Raw genomic sequence first — 16,566 nt, 5'->3', positions numbered from 1 at the left:
AATGTTACATTTAGTCCCCTCATCCAAATCATTGATATAGATTGTGAATAGCTGGGGCCCAAGCACCGATCCTTATGGTACCCCACTAGTCACAGCCTGCCATCCTGGAAAAGACCCGTTTATCATTATAAAAATCCAAATACACCGCATCTACCGGTTCCCCTTTGTCTACTCCACTGAATTTGGATGATCAGCCATGATCTCATTGAATGGCGGAGCAGGCTCGAGGGGCCGAATGGCCTACTCCTGCTCCTATCTTCTATGTTTCTATGTCACACACACACACACGGGAGGTCACACACACACACACGGGAGGTCACACACACACACACGGGAGGTCACACACACACACACGGGAGGTCACACACACACACGGGGGACAGACAAAAAGGAAAAGGAGGTGGCGTAGCGCTGTTAATAAGGGATGAGATCGGTACGGTAGAGATAAAAGATCTTGGCTCGGCAGATCGTGATGTAGGACTGGAATCAGTTTGGGTGGAGCTAAGAAACAGCAAAGGGCGGAAAACATTGGTGGCAGTTGTGTATAGGCCACCAAACAGTAATGGTAATGTAGGGCACTGTATCAATCAAGAGATTAGAAGTGCATGTAACAAGGGCAATACGGTAATCATGGGGGACTTTAATCTACATATTGACTGGGCAAATGAAATTACCACTAATGGTGTGGAGGACGAATTCTTGCAATGCATGCGAGATGGTTTCCTGGATCAGTATGTGGAGGAACCAACCAGGGAACAGACTATTCTGGATCTGGTACTGTGTAATGAGAAAGGGCTAATCAATAATCTTGTGGTAAAGGGGCCTTTAGGGACAAGTGACCATAATATGATTGAATTTTACATTAAGTCTGAGAGTGATGTAGTCCAATCTGAAACTTCAATCTAAACAGAGGAAACTACAAGGGTATGAGGGACAAGTTGGCCATGGTAGATTGGGAGACTACACTAAAAGGTATGAAGGTGGACATACAAAGGCTAACATTCAAGGAAATAATGCATAATTTGCAACAAGCATATATTCCTCTAGGGCATAAAAACCCAAAAGGAAAAGTGATCCAACCATGGCTAACAAAAGAAATTAAAGTCAGTATTAAGTCAAAGGAGGAAGCTTATAAAGTTGCCAGAAAAAGCAGTCAGCCTGAGGATTGGGATCTTTTTAGTAATTAGCAAAGGGGGATCAAGAAATTGATAAAGAAAGGGAAAATGGAATATGAGCACAAACTAGCGAAAAATATAAAAACAGATTTTAAAAGCTTCTATAGGTATGTGAAAAGGAAAAGACTGGTGAAGGTAAATGTAATTCCTTTACTGTCGGAGACGGGAGAATTTATAATGGGGAATGAGGAAATGGCAGAGAAATTAAATAAATACTTTGTTTCTGTCTTCACGGAGGAAGAGACAAAAAACCTCCCAGAAATACGAGAAAACCAAGGGTGTGACGAGAATGAGGAACGTAAAGAAATTATTATTAGTAAAAAAACAGTACTAGCAAAATTAATGGGACTAAAAGTTGATAAATCCCAAGGACCGGATGACCTACATCCTAGGGTTTTGAAAGAGGTGGCCATTGGGATAGTGGACGCATTGGTTGTCATCTTCCAAAATTCTATAGATTCTGGAACGGTTCCTGCAGATTGGAGGATAGCAAATGTAACCGCGCTATTTAAGAAAGGAGGGAGAGAGAAAACGGGGAACTATAGACCTGTTAGCCTCACATCAGTAGTTCGGAAAATGCTGGAATCTATTATAAAGGATGCAATAACTGGGCACTTAGACACTAATAGTAAGATTGGGCCAAGTCAACATGGATTTATGAAAGGGAAATCCAGTTTGACAAGCCTACTGCTGCACCTGCATGCTTACCTTCAGCGACTGGTGCACAAGGACACCCAGGTCTCGTTGCACTTCCCCTTCTCCCAATCTATTGCTATTCAGATAATAATCTGCCTTCCTGTTTTTGACACCAAAGTGGATAACCTCACATTTATCCACATTATATTGCATCTGCCATGCGTCTGCCCAATCACCCAACCTGTCCAAATCATACTGGAGTTTCTCGGCATCCTCCTCACAGCACACACGCCCACCCAGTTTTGTGTCATCTGCAAACTTGAAGATATTACATCTAGTTCCCTCATCTAGATCATTAGTATATATTGTGAATAGCTGGGGTCCAAGCACCAATCCCTGCAGTACCCCACTAGTCACTGCCTGCCACTCGGAAAAAGACCCGTTTATTCCAACTCTTTGCTTTCTGTCTGCCAACCAGTTCTCTATCCAAGTCAGTACCTTACCCCCAATCCCATGTGCTTTAACTTTGCACGCTAATCTCTTATGCGGGACCTTATCAAAAGCCTTCTGAAAGTCCAAATACACCACTTCCACTGGTTCTCCCTTATCTATTCTACCAGTCACATCCTCAAAAAATTCCAGTAGATTAGTCAAGCATGATTTACCTTTTGTAAATCCATGTTGACCTGTCCGATCCTGTCACTGTTTTAAGTGCTCTGCTATTACATCTTTTATAATGGACTCTAGCATTTTCCCCACTACCGATGTCAGACTATAATTCCCCGTTTTCTCTCTACCTCCTTTTTTAAATAGTGAGGTAACATTAGCTACCCTCCAATCCATGGGAACTGTTCCAGAGTCTATTGAATTTTGGAAGATGATCAGCAATGCATCTACTATTTCTAGGGCCACTTCCTTAAGTACCCTAGGATGTAGATTATCAGGCCCTGGGGATTTGTCGGCCTTCAATCCCGTCAATTTCCCTAACACCATTTCCCTACAAATACTGATTTCATTCAGTTCCTCCCTCTCATTAGACACTATGTTCCCCGACATCTCTGGTAGGTTATTTGTGTCCTCCTTTGTGAAGACAGAACCAAAGTATGTATTTAATTGGTCTGCCATTTCTTTGTTCCCCATTATAAATCCCCCTGATTCTGACTGCAAGGGACCTACGCTTGACTTCACCAATCTTTTTCTCTTCACATATCTATAGAAGCTTTTACAGTCAGTTTTTATGTTCCCTGCAAGCTTACTCTCATACTCTATTTTCCCCCTCTTAATTAATCCCTTTGTCCTCTGTGCTGCCATGACTGTCACAGTGACCTCCCGTGTTTGTGTGTGTGTGACCTCCCGTGCGTGTGTGTGTGTGTGACATAGAAACATAGAAGATAGGAGCAGGAGTAGGCCATTCGGCCTCTCGAGCCTGTTCCGCCATTTAATGAGATCATGGCTGATCATCCAAATTCAGTACCCTGTCCCTGCTTTCTCCCCATATCCCTTGATCCCTTTAGCCTTAAGAAATATATCTTACTCCTTGAATATATTTAATGAATTGGCCTCAACTGTCTTCTGTGGTAGAGAATTCCACAGGTTCACCACTCTCTGGGTGAAGAAATTCCTCCTCATCTCAGTCCTAAATGGCTTACCCCTTATCCTTAGACTGTGACCTCTGGTTCTGGACTCCCCGGCCATCAGGAACATCCTTCCTGCATCTAGTCTGTCCAGTCCTGTTAGAATTTTATAAGTTTCAATGAGATCCCCTCTCATTCTTCTAAACTCCAGTGAGTATAAGCCCAATCAACCCAATCTCTCCTCATACGTCATTCCTGCCGTCCCAGGTATCAGTTTGCTGAATCTTCGCTGCACTCTCTCCATGGCAAGAACATCCTTCCTCAGATAAGATGACCAAAACTGCACACAATACTCAAGGTGCGGTCTCACCAAGGCCCTGTACAACTGTAGCAAGACATCCTTGTTCCTGCACTCGAACGCTCTCGCTACGAAGGCCAACATACCATTTGCCTTCTTAACTGCCTGCTGCACCTGCATGCTTACCTTCAGCGACTGGTGCACAACCAATGCATCCACTATTTCCATGGCTTCCTCTTTTAGTACTCTGGGATGCAGATTATCAGGCCCTGGGGATTTATCGGCTTTCAGTCCCGTTAATTTCTCCAGCAGTATTTTTTTACTAATACTAATTTCCTCTAATTCCTCCTTCTCACTAGACCCTTGGTTCCCTAGCATTTCTGGGAAGTTATTTATGTCCTCTTCCTTGAAGACAGAACCAAAGTATTTGTTTAATTGCTCTGCCATTTCCTTGTTCCCCATTATAAATTCTCCTGTTTCTGACTGTAAGGGACCTACATTTGTCTTCACTAATCTTTTTCTTTTTGCATATTTGTAGAAACTTTTACAGTCCACTTTTATGTTCCTAGCAAGTTTACTCTCATACTCTATTTTTCCCCTCTTAATCAATCTCTTGGTCCTTTTTTGCTGAACTCTAAACTGCTCTCAATCCTCAGGCTTGCTACTTTTTCTGGCAACTTTATATGACTCTTTGAATCTAATACTATCCCTAATTTCTTTTGTTAGCCATGGCTGTTTTTCCTTTTGTGTTTTTGCGCTAGAAAAGAAGGTATAACTTGAAATTCATGCATTCGTTCCTTAAATGTTAGACATTGCCTATCCACCGTCATGCCTTTTAATGTGTGTGTGTGTGACCTCCCGTGTGTGTGTGTGTGACCTCCCGTGTGTGTGTGTGTGTGACCTCCCGTGTGTGTGTCCGTGTGTGTGTGTGACCTCCCGTGTGAGTGCATGTGTGACCTCCCGTGTGTGTGTGTGTGACCTCCCGTGTGTGTGTGTGTGACCTCCCGTGTGTGTGCATGTGTGACCTCCCGTGTGTGTGTGTGTGACCTCCCGTGTGTGTGTGTGACCTCCCGTGTGTGTGTGTGTGACCTCCCGTGTGTGTGCATGTGTGACCTCCCATGTGTGTGTGTGTGACCTCCCGTGTGTGTGTGTGTGACCTCCCGTGTGTGTGTGTGTGACCTCCCGTGTGTATGTGTGTGACCTCCCGTGTGTGTGTGTGACCTCCCGTGTGTGTGTGTGTGTGACCTCCCGTGTGTGTGTGTGTGACCTCCCGTGTGTGTGTGTGTGACCTCCCGTGTGTGTGTGTGACCTCCCGTGTGTGTGTGTGTGACCTCCCGTGTGTGTGTGTGACCTCCCGTGTGTGTGTGTGTGACCTCCCGTGTGTGTGTGTGACTTCCCGTGTGTGTGTGTGTGACCTCCCGTGTATGTGTGTGACCTCCCGTGTGTGTGTGACCTCCCGTGTGTGTGTGACCTCCCGTGTGTGTGTGTGACCTCCCGTGTGAGTGTGTGTGACCTCCCGTGTGTGTGTGTGTGACCTCCCGTGTGTGTGTGTGTGACCTCCCGTGTGTGTGTGTGTGACCTCCCGTGTGTGTGTGTGTGACCTCCCGTGTGTGTGTGTGTGACCTCCCGTGTGTGTGTGTGACCTCCCGTGTGTGTGTGTGTGACCTCCCGTGTGTGTGTGTGTGACCTCCCGTGTATGTGTGTGACCTCCCGTGTGTGTGTGTGTGACCTCCCGTGTGTGTGTGTGTGACCTCCCGTGTGTGTGTGTGTGACCTCCCGTGTGTGTGTGTGTGACCTCCCGTGTGTATGTGTGTGACCTCCCGTGTGTGTGTGTGACCTCCCGTGTGTGTGTGTGTGACCTCCCGTGTGTGTGTGTGTGACCTCCCGTGTGTGTGTGTGTGACCTCCCGTGTGTGTGTGTGTGACCTCCCGTGTGTGTGTGTGACCTCCCGTGTGTGTGTGTGTGACCTCCCGTGTGTGTGTGTGACCTCCCGTGTGTGTGTGTGTGACCTCCCGTGTGTGTGTGTGACCTCCCGTGTGTGTGACCTCCCGTGTATGTGTGTGACCTCCCGTGTGTGTGTGACCTCCCGTGTGTGTGTGACCTCCCGTGTGTGTGTGTGACCTCCCGTGTGAGTGTGTGTGACCTCCCGTGTGTGTGTGTGTGACCTCCCGTGTGAGTGTGTGTGACCTCCCGTGTGTGTGTGTGTGACCTCCCGTGTGTGTGTGTGACCTCCCGTGTGTGTGTGTGTGACCTCCCGTGTGTGTGTGTGTGACCTCCCGTGTGTGTGTGTGTGACCTCCCGTGTGTGTGTGTGTGACCTCCCGTGTGAGTGTGTGTGACCTCCCGTGTGTGTGTGTGTGACCTCCCGTGTGTGTGTGTGTGACCTCCCGTGTGTGTGTGTGACCTCCCGTGTGTGTGTGTGTGACCTCCCGTGTGTGTGTGTGTGACCTCCCGTGTGTGTGTGTGACCTCCCGTGTGTGTGTGTGACCTCCCGTGTGTGTGTGTGTGACCTCCCGTGTGTGTGTGTGTGACCTCCCGTGTGTGTGTGTGTGACCTCCCGTGTGAGTGTGTGTGACCTCCCGTGTGTGTGTGTGTGACCTCCCGTGTGTGTGTGTGACCTCCCGTGTGTGTGTGTGTGACCTCCCGTGTGTGTGTGTGACCTCCCGTGTGTGTGTGTGTGACCTCCCGTGTGTGTGTGTGTGACCTCCCGTGTGTGTGTGTGACCTCCCGTGTGTGTGTGTGTGACCTCCCGTGTGTGTGTGTGTGACCTCCCGTGTGTGTGTGTGTGACCTCCCGTGTGTGTGTGTGTGACCTCCCGTGTGTGTGTGACCTCCCGTGTGTGTGTGTGACCTCCCGTGTGTGTGTGTGTGACCTCCCGTGTGTGTGTGTGTGACCTCCCGTGTGTGTGTGTGTGACCTCCCGTGTGTGTGCATGTGTGACCTCCCGTGTGTGTGTGTGTGACCTCCCGTGTGTGTGTGTGTGACCTCCCGTGTGTGTGTGTGTGACCTCCCGTGTGTGTGTGTGACCTCCCGTGTGTGTGACCTCCCGTGTGTGTGTGTGTGACCTCCCGTGTGTGTGTGTGTGACCTGCCGTGTGTGTGTGTGTGACCTCCCGTGTGTGTGCATGTGTGACCTCCCGTGTGTGTGTGTGTGACCTCCCGTGTGTGTGTGTGTGACCTCCCGTGTGTGTGTGTGTGACCTCCCGTGTGTGTGTGTGTGACCTCCCGTGTGTGTGTGTGTGACCTCCCGTGTGTGTGTGTGACCTCCCGTGTGTGTGACCTCCCGTGTGTGTGTGTGTGACCTCCCGTGTGTGTGTGTGTGACCTCCCGTGTGTGTGTGTGTGACCTCCCGTGTGTGTGCATGTGTGACCTCCCGTGTGTGTGTGTGTGACCTCCCGTGTGTGTGTGTGTGACCTCCCGTGTGTGTGTGTGTGACCTCCCGTGTGTGTGTGTGTGACCTCCCGTGTGTGTGTGTGACCTCCCGTGTCATGGTTACAATGTAATTTCCGTATTATGACTCTCTTTTACAGAAGGATCAGGAAGCCTCGGCTAAGGAAAGCTGGCAGCACCTGGCCGACCTGGCGGACTTTGCTTTGGCCATGAAAGTGACCTTAATGAACATCAATTATCAGTCGTTTAATAACTTTATGCTACGCACCGGTAAGAGTGACCTCACCGTGTCTCAGATTACCGTAACCGCACCGTGTCTCAGTTTACCGTAACCGCACCGTGTCTCAGATTACCGTAACCTCACCGTGTCTCAGATTACCGTAACCTCACCGTGTCTCAGATTACCGTAACCTCACCGTGTCTCAGATTACCGTAACCGCACCGTGTCTCAGATTACCGTAACCTCACCGTGTCTCAGTTTACCGTAACCGCACCGTGTCTCAGATTACCGTAACCGCACTGTGTCTCAGATTACCGTAACCGCACCGTGTCTCAGATTACCGTAACCGCACCGTGTCTCAGATTACCGTAACCTCACCGTGTCTCAGATTACCGTAACCTCACCGTGTCTCAGATTACCATAACCGCACCGTGTCTCAGATTACCGTAACCTCACCGTGTCTCAGATTACCGTAACCGCACCGTGTCTCAGATTACCGTAACCTCACCGTGTCTCAGATTACCGTAACCGCACCGTGTCTCGGATTACCGTAACCACACCGTGTCTCAGATTACCGTAACCGCACCGTGTCTCAGATTACCGTAACCTCACCGTGTCTCAGATTACCGTAACCTCACCGTGTCTCAGATTACCGTAACCTCACCATGTCTCAGATTACCGTAACCTCACCGTGTCTCAGATTACCGTAACCTCACCGTCTCAGATTACCGTAACCTCACCGTGTCTCAGATTACCGTAACCTCACCGTGTCTCAGATTACCGTAACCTCACCGTGTCTCAGATTACCGTAACCGCACCGTGTCTCAGATTACCGTAACCTCACCGTGTCTCAGATTACCGTAACCTCACCATGTCTCAGATTACCGTAACCTCACCGTGTCTCAGATTACCGTAACCGCACCGTGTCTCAGATTACCGTAACCTCACCGTGTCTCAGATTACCGTAACCTCACAGTGTCTCAGATTACCGTAACCGCACCGTGTCTCAGATTACCGTAACCTCACCGTGTCTCAGATTACCGTAACCGCACCGTGTCTCAGATTACCGTAACCTCACCGTGTCTCAGATTACCGTAACCGCACCGTGTCTCGGATTACCGTAACCACACCGTGTCTCAGATTACCGTAACCGCACCGTGTCTCAGATTACCGTAACCTCACCGTGTCTCAGATTACCGTAACCTCACCATGTCTCAGATTACCGTAACCTCACCGTGTCTCAGATTACCGTAACCTCACCGTCTCAGATTACCGTAACCTCACCGTGTCTCAGATTACCGTAACCTCACCGTGTCTCAGATTACCGTAACCGCACCGTGTCTCAGATTACCGTAACCGCACCATGTCTCAGATTACCGTAACCGCACCGTGTCTCAGATTACCGTAACCTCACCGTGTCTCAGATTACCGTAACCTCACCATGTCTCAGATTACTGTCACCTCACCGTGTCTCAGATTGCCATCACCTCACCGTGTCTCAGATTACCGTAACCTCACCGTGTCTCAGATTACCGTAACCTCACCATGTCTCAGATTACCGTAACCTCACCGTGTCTCAGATTACCGTAACCTCACCGTGTCTCAGATTACCGTAACCTCACCGTGTCTCAGATTACCGTAACCTCACCGTGTCTCAGATTACCGTAACCTCACTGCCTCAGATTACCGTAACCGCACCGTGTCTCAGATTACCGTAACCTCACCGTGTCTCAGATTACCGCAACTCCCATGTGACTCATGTTAACATTCCCTGTGTATGATATCCCAGTGAGCTGAGCATTGAATGCGGATTGCTTTCAGTCTCAAGTTTTCATTCTCTATCTTTCTGCTGTGTTCCTTTCAGGAATGAACAAAGGCGCTGTTCTAGCTGGGGTGATCGGAGCTCGAAAACCACATTATGACATCTGGGGAAATACTGTCAATGTGGCCAGCAGAATGGAGTCAACAGGGCAGATGGGAAATATCCAGGTAATGGAGACACAGTGGAGGCCAAAATATTGGGGAGGGGCGGAGTCACTGGGGGAAGGGTCGAGGTTCAGAGTGCAGGACAGCAGGGTGAAGGGTCGAGGGACAAAGTGCAGGACTAATGAGACAGGATTAATTAATGATCTCATAGTAAAGGATCCTCTAGGGAAGAGTGATAATAACATGATAGAATTTCACATTCAGTTTGAGGATGAGAAACTTGGATCTGAAACTAGTATGAAGACAGAGCTGGCTAAAGTGAACTGGGAAAATAGATTAAAAGGTAAGATGGCAGATAAGCAGTGGCAGACACTTAAGGAGATATTTCAAAACTCTCAACAAAGATATATTCCAGTGAGAAAGAAAGAGAAGGATGAACCATCCGTGGCTAACTAAGGAAGTAAAGGATGGTATCAAATTGAAAGAAAAGGCATTCAATGTTGCAAAGATTAGTGGAAGGCCAGAAGATTGGGAAATTTTTAGAAACCAGCAAAGGATGACTAAAAAATTAAGAGGGAGAAAATAGATTGAGAGTAAACTAGCAAGAAATATAAAAACAGACAGTAAGAGCTTCTACAAGTATATAAAAAGGAAGAGAGTAGCTAAAGTAAACTTAAGAGGATGAGACTGGGGAATTAATAATGGGAAACAAGGAAATGGCGGAGACTTTGAACAAATATTTTGTATCAGTCTTCATGGTAGAAGACACTAAAAGCATCCCAATAATAATTGATAATCAAGGAGCTACAGGGAGGGAGGAACTTAAAACAATCTGTATCACTAGAGAAAAAGTACTCGGCAAACTAATGGGACTAAAGGTGGACAAGTCCCCTGGATCTGATAGCTCACATCCCAGGGTCTTAAAAGAGGTGGCTGCAGAGATAGTGGATACATTGGTTGTAATCTACCAAAATTCCCTGGACTCTGGAGAGGTCCCAGTGGACTGGAAAACCGCAAATGTAACACCCCTAGTCAAGAGAGGAGGGAGACAGAAAGCAGGCAACTATTGACCAGTTAGCCTAGCGTCTGTCATTGGGAAAATGCTGGAATCCATTATTAAGGGAGTAGTAGCAGGACATTTAGGAAATCATAATAAAACCATGCTGACTCTGCGTGATTGATGAAAGGGAAATCATGTTTGACAAATCTATTAGAGTTCTTTGAGGATGTAATGAGCAGGGTGGATAAAGGGGAACCAGTAGATGTGGTGTATTTGGATTTCCAGAAGGCATTCGATAAGGTGCCACATAAAAGGTTACTGCACAAGATAAGAGCTCACGGGGTTGGGGGTAATATATTAGCATGGATAGAGGATTGGCTAACTAACAGAAAGCAGAGAGTCGGGATAAATGGGTCATCTTCAGGATGGCAACCAGTAACTAGTCGGGTGCCACAGGGATCAGTGCTGGGGCTGATTTACAATCTATATTAATGACTTAGATGAAGGGACCGAGTGTACTGTAGCCAAATTTGCTGACGAGGTAAAGGTAGGTGGGAAAGCAAGTTGTGAGGAGGACACAGAGTCTGCAAAGGGGTATAGACAGGTTCAGTGAGTGGGTGAGAATTTGGCAGATGGAGAATAATGTGGGAAAATGTGAGGTTATCCACTTCGGTAGGAAGAATAAAAAAGCAAATGATTATTTAAATGGAGAGAGACTACAGAATGCTGGGGTACAGAGGGATCTGGGGGTCCTTGTACATGAAACACAAAGTTAGCATGCAGGTACAGCAAGTAATTAGGAAAGCAAATGGAATGTTGGCCTTTATTGCAAAGGGGGATGGAGTATAAAAGTAGGGAAGTCCTGCTACAACTGTACAGGGTGTTGGTGAGACCACACCTGGAGTACTGCGTACAGTTTAGGTCTCCTTATTTAAGGAAGGATATACTTTCATTGGAGGCAGTTCAGAGAAGGTTCACGAGGTTGATTCCGGAGGTGAAGGGGTTGTCTTATGAAGAAAGGTTGAGCAGGTTGGGCCTATTGGAGTTTAGAAGAATGAGAGGGGATCTTATTGAAATGTATAAGATACTGAGGGGGCTCGGCAGGGTAGAAACATGAAAAATAGGAGCAGGAGTCGGCCATTCAGCCCCTCGAGCCTGCTCCGCCATTCAATATGAACATGGCTGATCCTCTATCTCAATACCATATTCCCGCTCTCTCCCCATACCCATTGATGCCTTTTGTGTCTAGAAATCTATCTATCTCCTTCTTAAATATACTCAATGACTTGGCCTCCACAGCCTTCTGTGGTAGAGAATTCCACAGGTTCACCACCCTCTGAGTGAAGAAAATTCTCCTCATCTCAGTCCTAAATGTCCTACCCCGTATCCTGAGACTGTGACCCCTCGTTCTAGACCCCCCAGCCAGGGGAAACATCCTCCCTGCATCCAGTCTGTCTAACCCTGTCAGAATTTTATACGTTTCAATGAGATCCCCTCTCATTCTTCTAAACTCTAGTGAATACAGGCCTAGTCGACCCAATCTCTCCTCATACGACAGTCCTGCCATCCCAGGAATCAGTCTGGTGAACCTTCGCTGCACTCCCTCTATGGCTAGTCTATCCTTTCTTAGGTAAGGAGGCCAAAACTGCACACAGTACTCCAGGTGTGTTCTCACCAAGGCCCTGTAAAACTGTAGTAAGACATCCTTGCTCCTGTACTCAAATCCTCTTGCAATGAAGGCCAACATACCATTTGCCTTCACTGCAGCATTCTGTAATCTCTCTCCATTTACATAATATTTTGCTTTTCTGTTTTTCCTAGCAAAGTGGATAACCTCGCATTTTCCCACATTATACTCCATCTGCAAAATTTCTGCCCACTCACTGAACCTCTCGATACCCCTTGGCAGAATCTTTATGTCCTCCTCACAACTTGCTTTCCCACCTATCGTTATCTCTTGGAAATACTCAGTAGGTCAGGCAGCATCTGTGAAGAGAGAAACAGAGTTAACGTTTCAGGTCGATGACCCTGTGATCAAATATGCCATTCATCAGGCACTCTGTATTCTCTGTGTTTGATTGTGCCTGTGACTGTGGCAAGCAGGGGAGTTTAGTTTCAGTTTCATTTCCTTACCTGTATTGTATTGTGTGTAGGGCTCCGCCCATACCTGGCCCCTACTTAAGCAGGCCCCAGCATGTCTCACAGGCAGTACAGCAGATCTCTGGATGAGAGACACTTCTCCACTGTGTATTACTTTCTGAGTTAATAAAAGCCTTGCTTTGCTCCGTTAACGTTGAGTCTCGGATTCATTGAGGCACATCAATTTTATTAACTCAATTTTCAACGCAATGGATCAACTCTTCAAACCCGAACGTTTGGATTTGGACCCGCATGCTTCGGACGCATCGGCACGATTCGGACACTGGTTTAAGTGCATGGAATTCTTCCTGGACAATTCCGCAGCCATCACAGACGCTACGGACGCTGAAAGTATGAAACTCGGAATCCTGCGGAATTGGGTAAGCCACCGGGTTTACCCCCTCATCCAAGACGCCGACACGTACCCGGCCGCCTGCGACATCCTAAAGGCGCATTACCAGCAGCCTACGAACGAGGTGTACGCTAGGCATCTGCTCGCTACTCGCACACAGCGACCTGGGGAATCGCTGGATGAGTTCCTAGTCACCCTGAAAACGCTTGGCAAAGACTGCAAGTGCCAAGATGTAAAAGCCGCAGTGTACACTGACGAGCTTGTTCGTGATGCCTTTATCACAGGCCTCAGCTCCACTTACATCCGGCAGAGACTACTGGAAAAAACGGGATTGGACCTGAAACAGGCTGTGGACACAGCGCGATCCCTGGATGTGGCCCAGAGAAACTCGGACGCCTACTCTTCAGCCCGCGCCGTCCACGCCGCCACGTGTGCACCAAGGGCGCCGCCATCTTGGAAGACATCTTCCCCGCCCGGCAGCCCGACACCGTCGGGGCCCCGCTCTCCCCCCAGAAGCCCTACGACAGCCGCGACGCGTCGGGGCCCCAACTGCTACTTCTGCGGGCAGCCGAAGCACACCAGAAACCTGTGCCCGGCGAAAGGCACCACCTGCTTTAAGTGCGGTAAGAAGGGGCACTTCGGGAAGGTGTGCAGAGGGAACCCCGCTGGAAAACCCGCCACCGCCACGTGTGCGCCGTGGGAGCGGCCATCTTGGACGCCATCTTGCCCGACCTCGTGCGGTCCGCCATCTTGTGAGCAGACAGCGTGGACGCCATCTTGTCTCGATCAGGGCCCTACAGTGGCATCGGTTACAGTGGACCAGACCAGACCGCACCCGCTATCCAAATCAATGGTGGACATCGAGGTAAACGGGTGCGGGGTTAAATGTTTAATTGACAGTGGAAGCACGGAGAGTTTTATCCACCCTGAACTAGCACAACAACTCTCTCTAACGGTGGTCCCTGCTCGGGGCACCATCTCTATGGCTGATAAAACCCAGACATCGACCATTATGGGTTACTGCGCGGTACAATTGTCCGTTAACGGAACTGTATACGATCATTTTAAATTACTAATCATGAAGAGTCTATGTGCGAGCGTGATCTTGGGCCTGGATTTCCAGTGCCACCACCAAAGCATCACGCTCAATTACGGTGGGTCCCAGCCGCCCCTCACAGTGTGCGGTCTGGCTACCCTGAAGGTAAAGCCGCCTTCGCTATTCGCGAACCTTACTCCCAACTGCCGGCCAATAGCGACCAAAAGCAGGAGGTACAGCTGGGAGGACAGGCGGTTTATCGCGACCGAGGTGGACAGGCTGCTGAGGGAGCGCGTTATTGAACGCAGCAACAGCCCGTGGCGCGCCCAAGTGGTGGTGGTGAGGGGTAGTGAGAAGAAACGGATGGTGATCGACTATAGCCAAACGATCAACATGTACACCCAACTAGACGCCTACCCGCTACCCCGCATATCAGAAATGGTGAACCAAATTGCCCAATACCGGGTGTTCTCCACCATCGACCTCAAGTCAACGTACCACCAGCTCCCTATCAGACCAGAGGACCGCCCGTACACCGCCTTCGAGGCGAACGGACGCCTCTACCAATTCCTCAGAGTCCCCTTTGGGGTGACGAATGGGGTCTCAGTCTTCCAGAGGGAGAGGGACCGCATGGTCGATGACCACCACTTGCAGGCAACCTTCCCCTACCTCGACAACGTCACCATCTGCGGTCACAACCAGCAGGATCACGACTCGAACCTCGAGAGGTTCCTGAAAACCGCACAAAAACTCAACCTCACTTACAACGAGGACAAGTGCGTTTTCAACACCACGCGCCTCTGCATACTAGGCAGCGTGGTGGAGAATGGGGAAATCTGACCAGACCCCGACCGATTGCGCCCCTTACGGGAGCTCCCCCTGCCCAACACTCCCAAAGCCCTGAAAAGGTGCCTGGGGTTATTTTCTTATTATGCCCAATGGGTCCCCAACTACTCCGACAAAGCCCGCCCCCTCTTGAAATCATCCTCTTTTCCGCTCTCTGCTGAGGCCCACGCCGCCTTCAAAAGCATTAAGCGGGATATTGAACGGGCCACGCTACAGGCAGTGGACGAGAACACTCCCTTTCAAGTGGAAAGTGATGCGTCTGACTTTGCCTTGGCGGCCACCCTCAACCAGGCGGGGCGGCCCATAGCTTTCTTCTCGAGGACCCTCCAAGGGCCCGAGATCAGACACTCCTCCGTGGAAAAGGAGGCCCAAGCCATCGTGGAGGCAGTGCGCCACTGGCGCCACTACCTAGCCGGCAAATGCTTCACCCTCCTTACCGACCAGCGGTCGGTAGCGTTTATGTTTAATAATAAACAGAAGGGGAAGATTAAAAATGATAAGATTCTCAGGTGGCGGATCGAGCTCTCCACCTTCGAGTATGACATCATTTACCGGCCAGGGGCCCTTAACGAATCCCCCGACGCCCTCTCACGAGAGATGTGTGCCAGCGCCACCGGGGATCGGCTACAGACCCTCCACAACGACCTCTGCCACCCAGGGGTCACATGGCTGTTCCACTTCATAAAGTCCCGCAACTTACCCTACTCGATTGAGGAAGTTCGGTCTCTGACCAGGAACTGCCGCACTTGCGCTGAGTGCAAGCCTCGGTTCTACCGCCCAGATAGAGCCCACTTAATCAAAGCTACACAGCCCTTTGAGCGGCTCAGCTTAGATTTCAAGGGCGCCCTCCCGTCGGTCGACCGCAATGTTTACTTCCTGAACATTGTGGACGAATACTCCCGTTTCCCATTCGCCTTCCCCTGCCCAGACATGACCAGCGCCACGGTCATTAAATGCCTCAACAGCCTGTTCTGCCTGTTCGGTATGCCGAGCTACATCCATACGGATAGGGGGGCGTCCTTCATGAGTGAAGAGCTACGCCAGTACATGCTGTCCAGGGGGATCGCCACGAGCCATACCACCAGCTACAACCCCCAGGGTAACGGCCAGGTGGAGCGAGAGAACGGGACAGTATGGAAAGCAGTCACTCTAGCTCTAAGGACCAAGGGCCTCCCTATCTCCCGCTGGCAGGAAGTCCTCCCAGATGTGCTCCATTCGATACGGTCGCTATTGTGTACTGCCACTAATGCCACGCCTCATGAACGGATGTTTGTCTTTCCCCGGAAATCCACCTCAGGCGTATCCATGCCGTCATGGCTCTCCACCCCAGGTCCGGTACTTGTACGAAGGCATGTGAGGGGCCACAAGACGGACCCTCTTGTGGAGTCAGTGCACCTACTCCACGCCAACCCCCAATACGCGTATGTCCGGCACGCCGACGGAAGGGAGGACACCGTGTCCATAAAAGACGTCGCCCCAGCCGGTAACGACAACAACCACGACAACAGCAGCAACAACGACCACAGCAACTCTTACCCACCCACTATCCTTTCATCGCCCCCGGAAGAACATCGACCAACGGTGCCCCCACCAACTACCCCTTCAACAACCCTGGCGGCGCCCCCGGCAGAGACCCAGGAGGCCACCGGGGACACCCAGCCGACACCCGTGGCACCACAACAGCTACGTCGGTCACAGAGGACTATCAAACCCCCGAACAGACTAAATCTGTAGAAGGGGTGAATGTGATGAAATATTCCATTCATCAGGCACTCTGTATTCTCTGTGTTTGATTGTGCCTGTGACTGTGACAAGCAGGGGAGTTTAGTTTCAGTTTCATTTCCTTACCTGTATTGTGTTGTGTGTAGGGCTCCGCCCATACCTGGCCCCTACTTAAGCAGGCCCCAGCGTGTCTCACAGGCAGTACAGCAGATCTCTGGATGAGAGACACTTCTCCACTGTGTATTACTTTCTGAG

At 49.7% G+C, this 16,566-nt stretch overlaps 1 protein-coding gene across 3 annotated transcripts in view; it reads left to right on the top strand.

Moving 5' to 3' along the window:
- The window catches only part of adcy3a (adenylate cyclase 3a), a 330,506-nt gene that overhangs the window by 305,950 nt on the left and 7,990 nt on the right, over positions 1 to 16,566 (top strand). For all 3 annotated transcript variants that reach the window (XM_085978752.1, XM_085978736.1, XM_085978744.1), the window contains 2 exons: positions 7,211 to 7,340; positions 9,155 to 9,279. In XM_085978752.1, the coding sequence (XP_085834878.1) occupies positions 7,211 to 7,340; positions 9,155 to 9,279 (255 nt within the window). The remainder of the gene's footprint in view (positions 1 to 7,210; positions 7,341 to 9,154; positions 9,280 to 16,566) is intronic.

Source organism: Somniosus microcephalus, chromosome 3, assembly GCF_052327205.1.
Source record: "Somniosus microcephalus isolate GS21.2 chromosome 3, FLI_Smic_1.0, whole genome shotgun sequence".
NCBI classification, from domain to species: domain Eukaryota; kingdom Metazoa; phylum Chordata; class Chondrichthyes; order Squaliformes; family Somniosidae; genus Somniosus; species Somniosus microcephalus.
The sequence above is the reverse complement of the archived record's forward strand: the minus strand, read 5'-3'. Positions and strand labels throughout refer to the sequence as shown.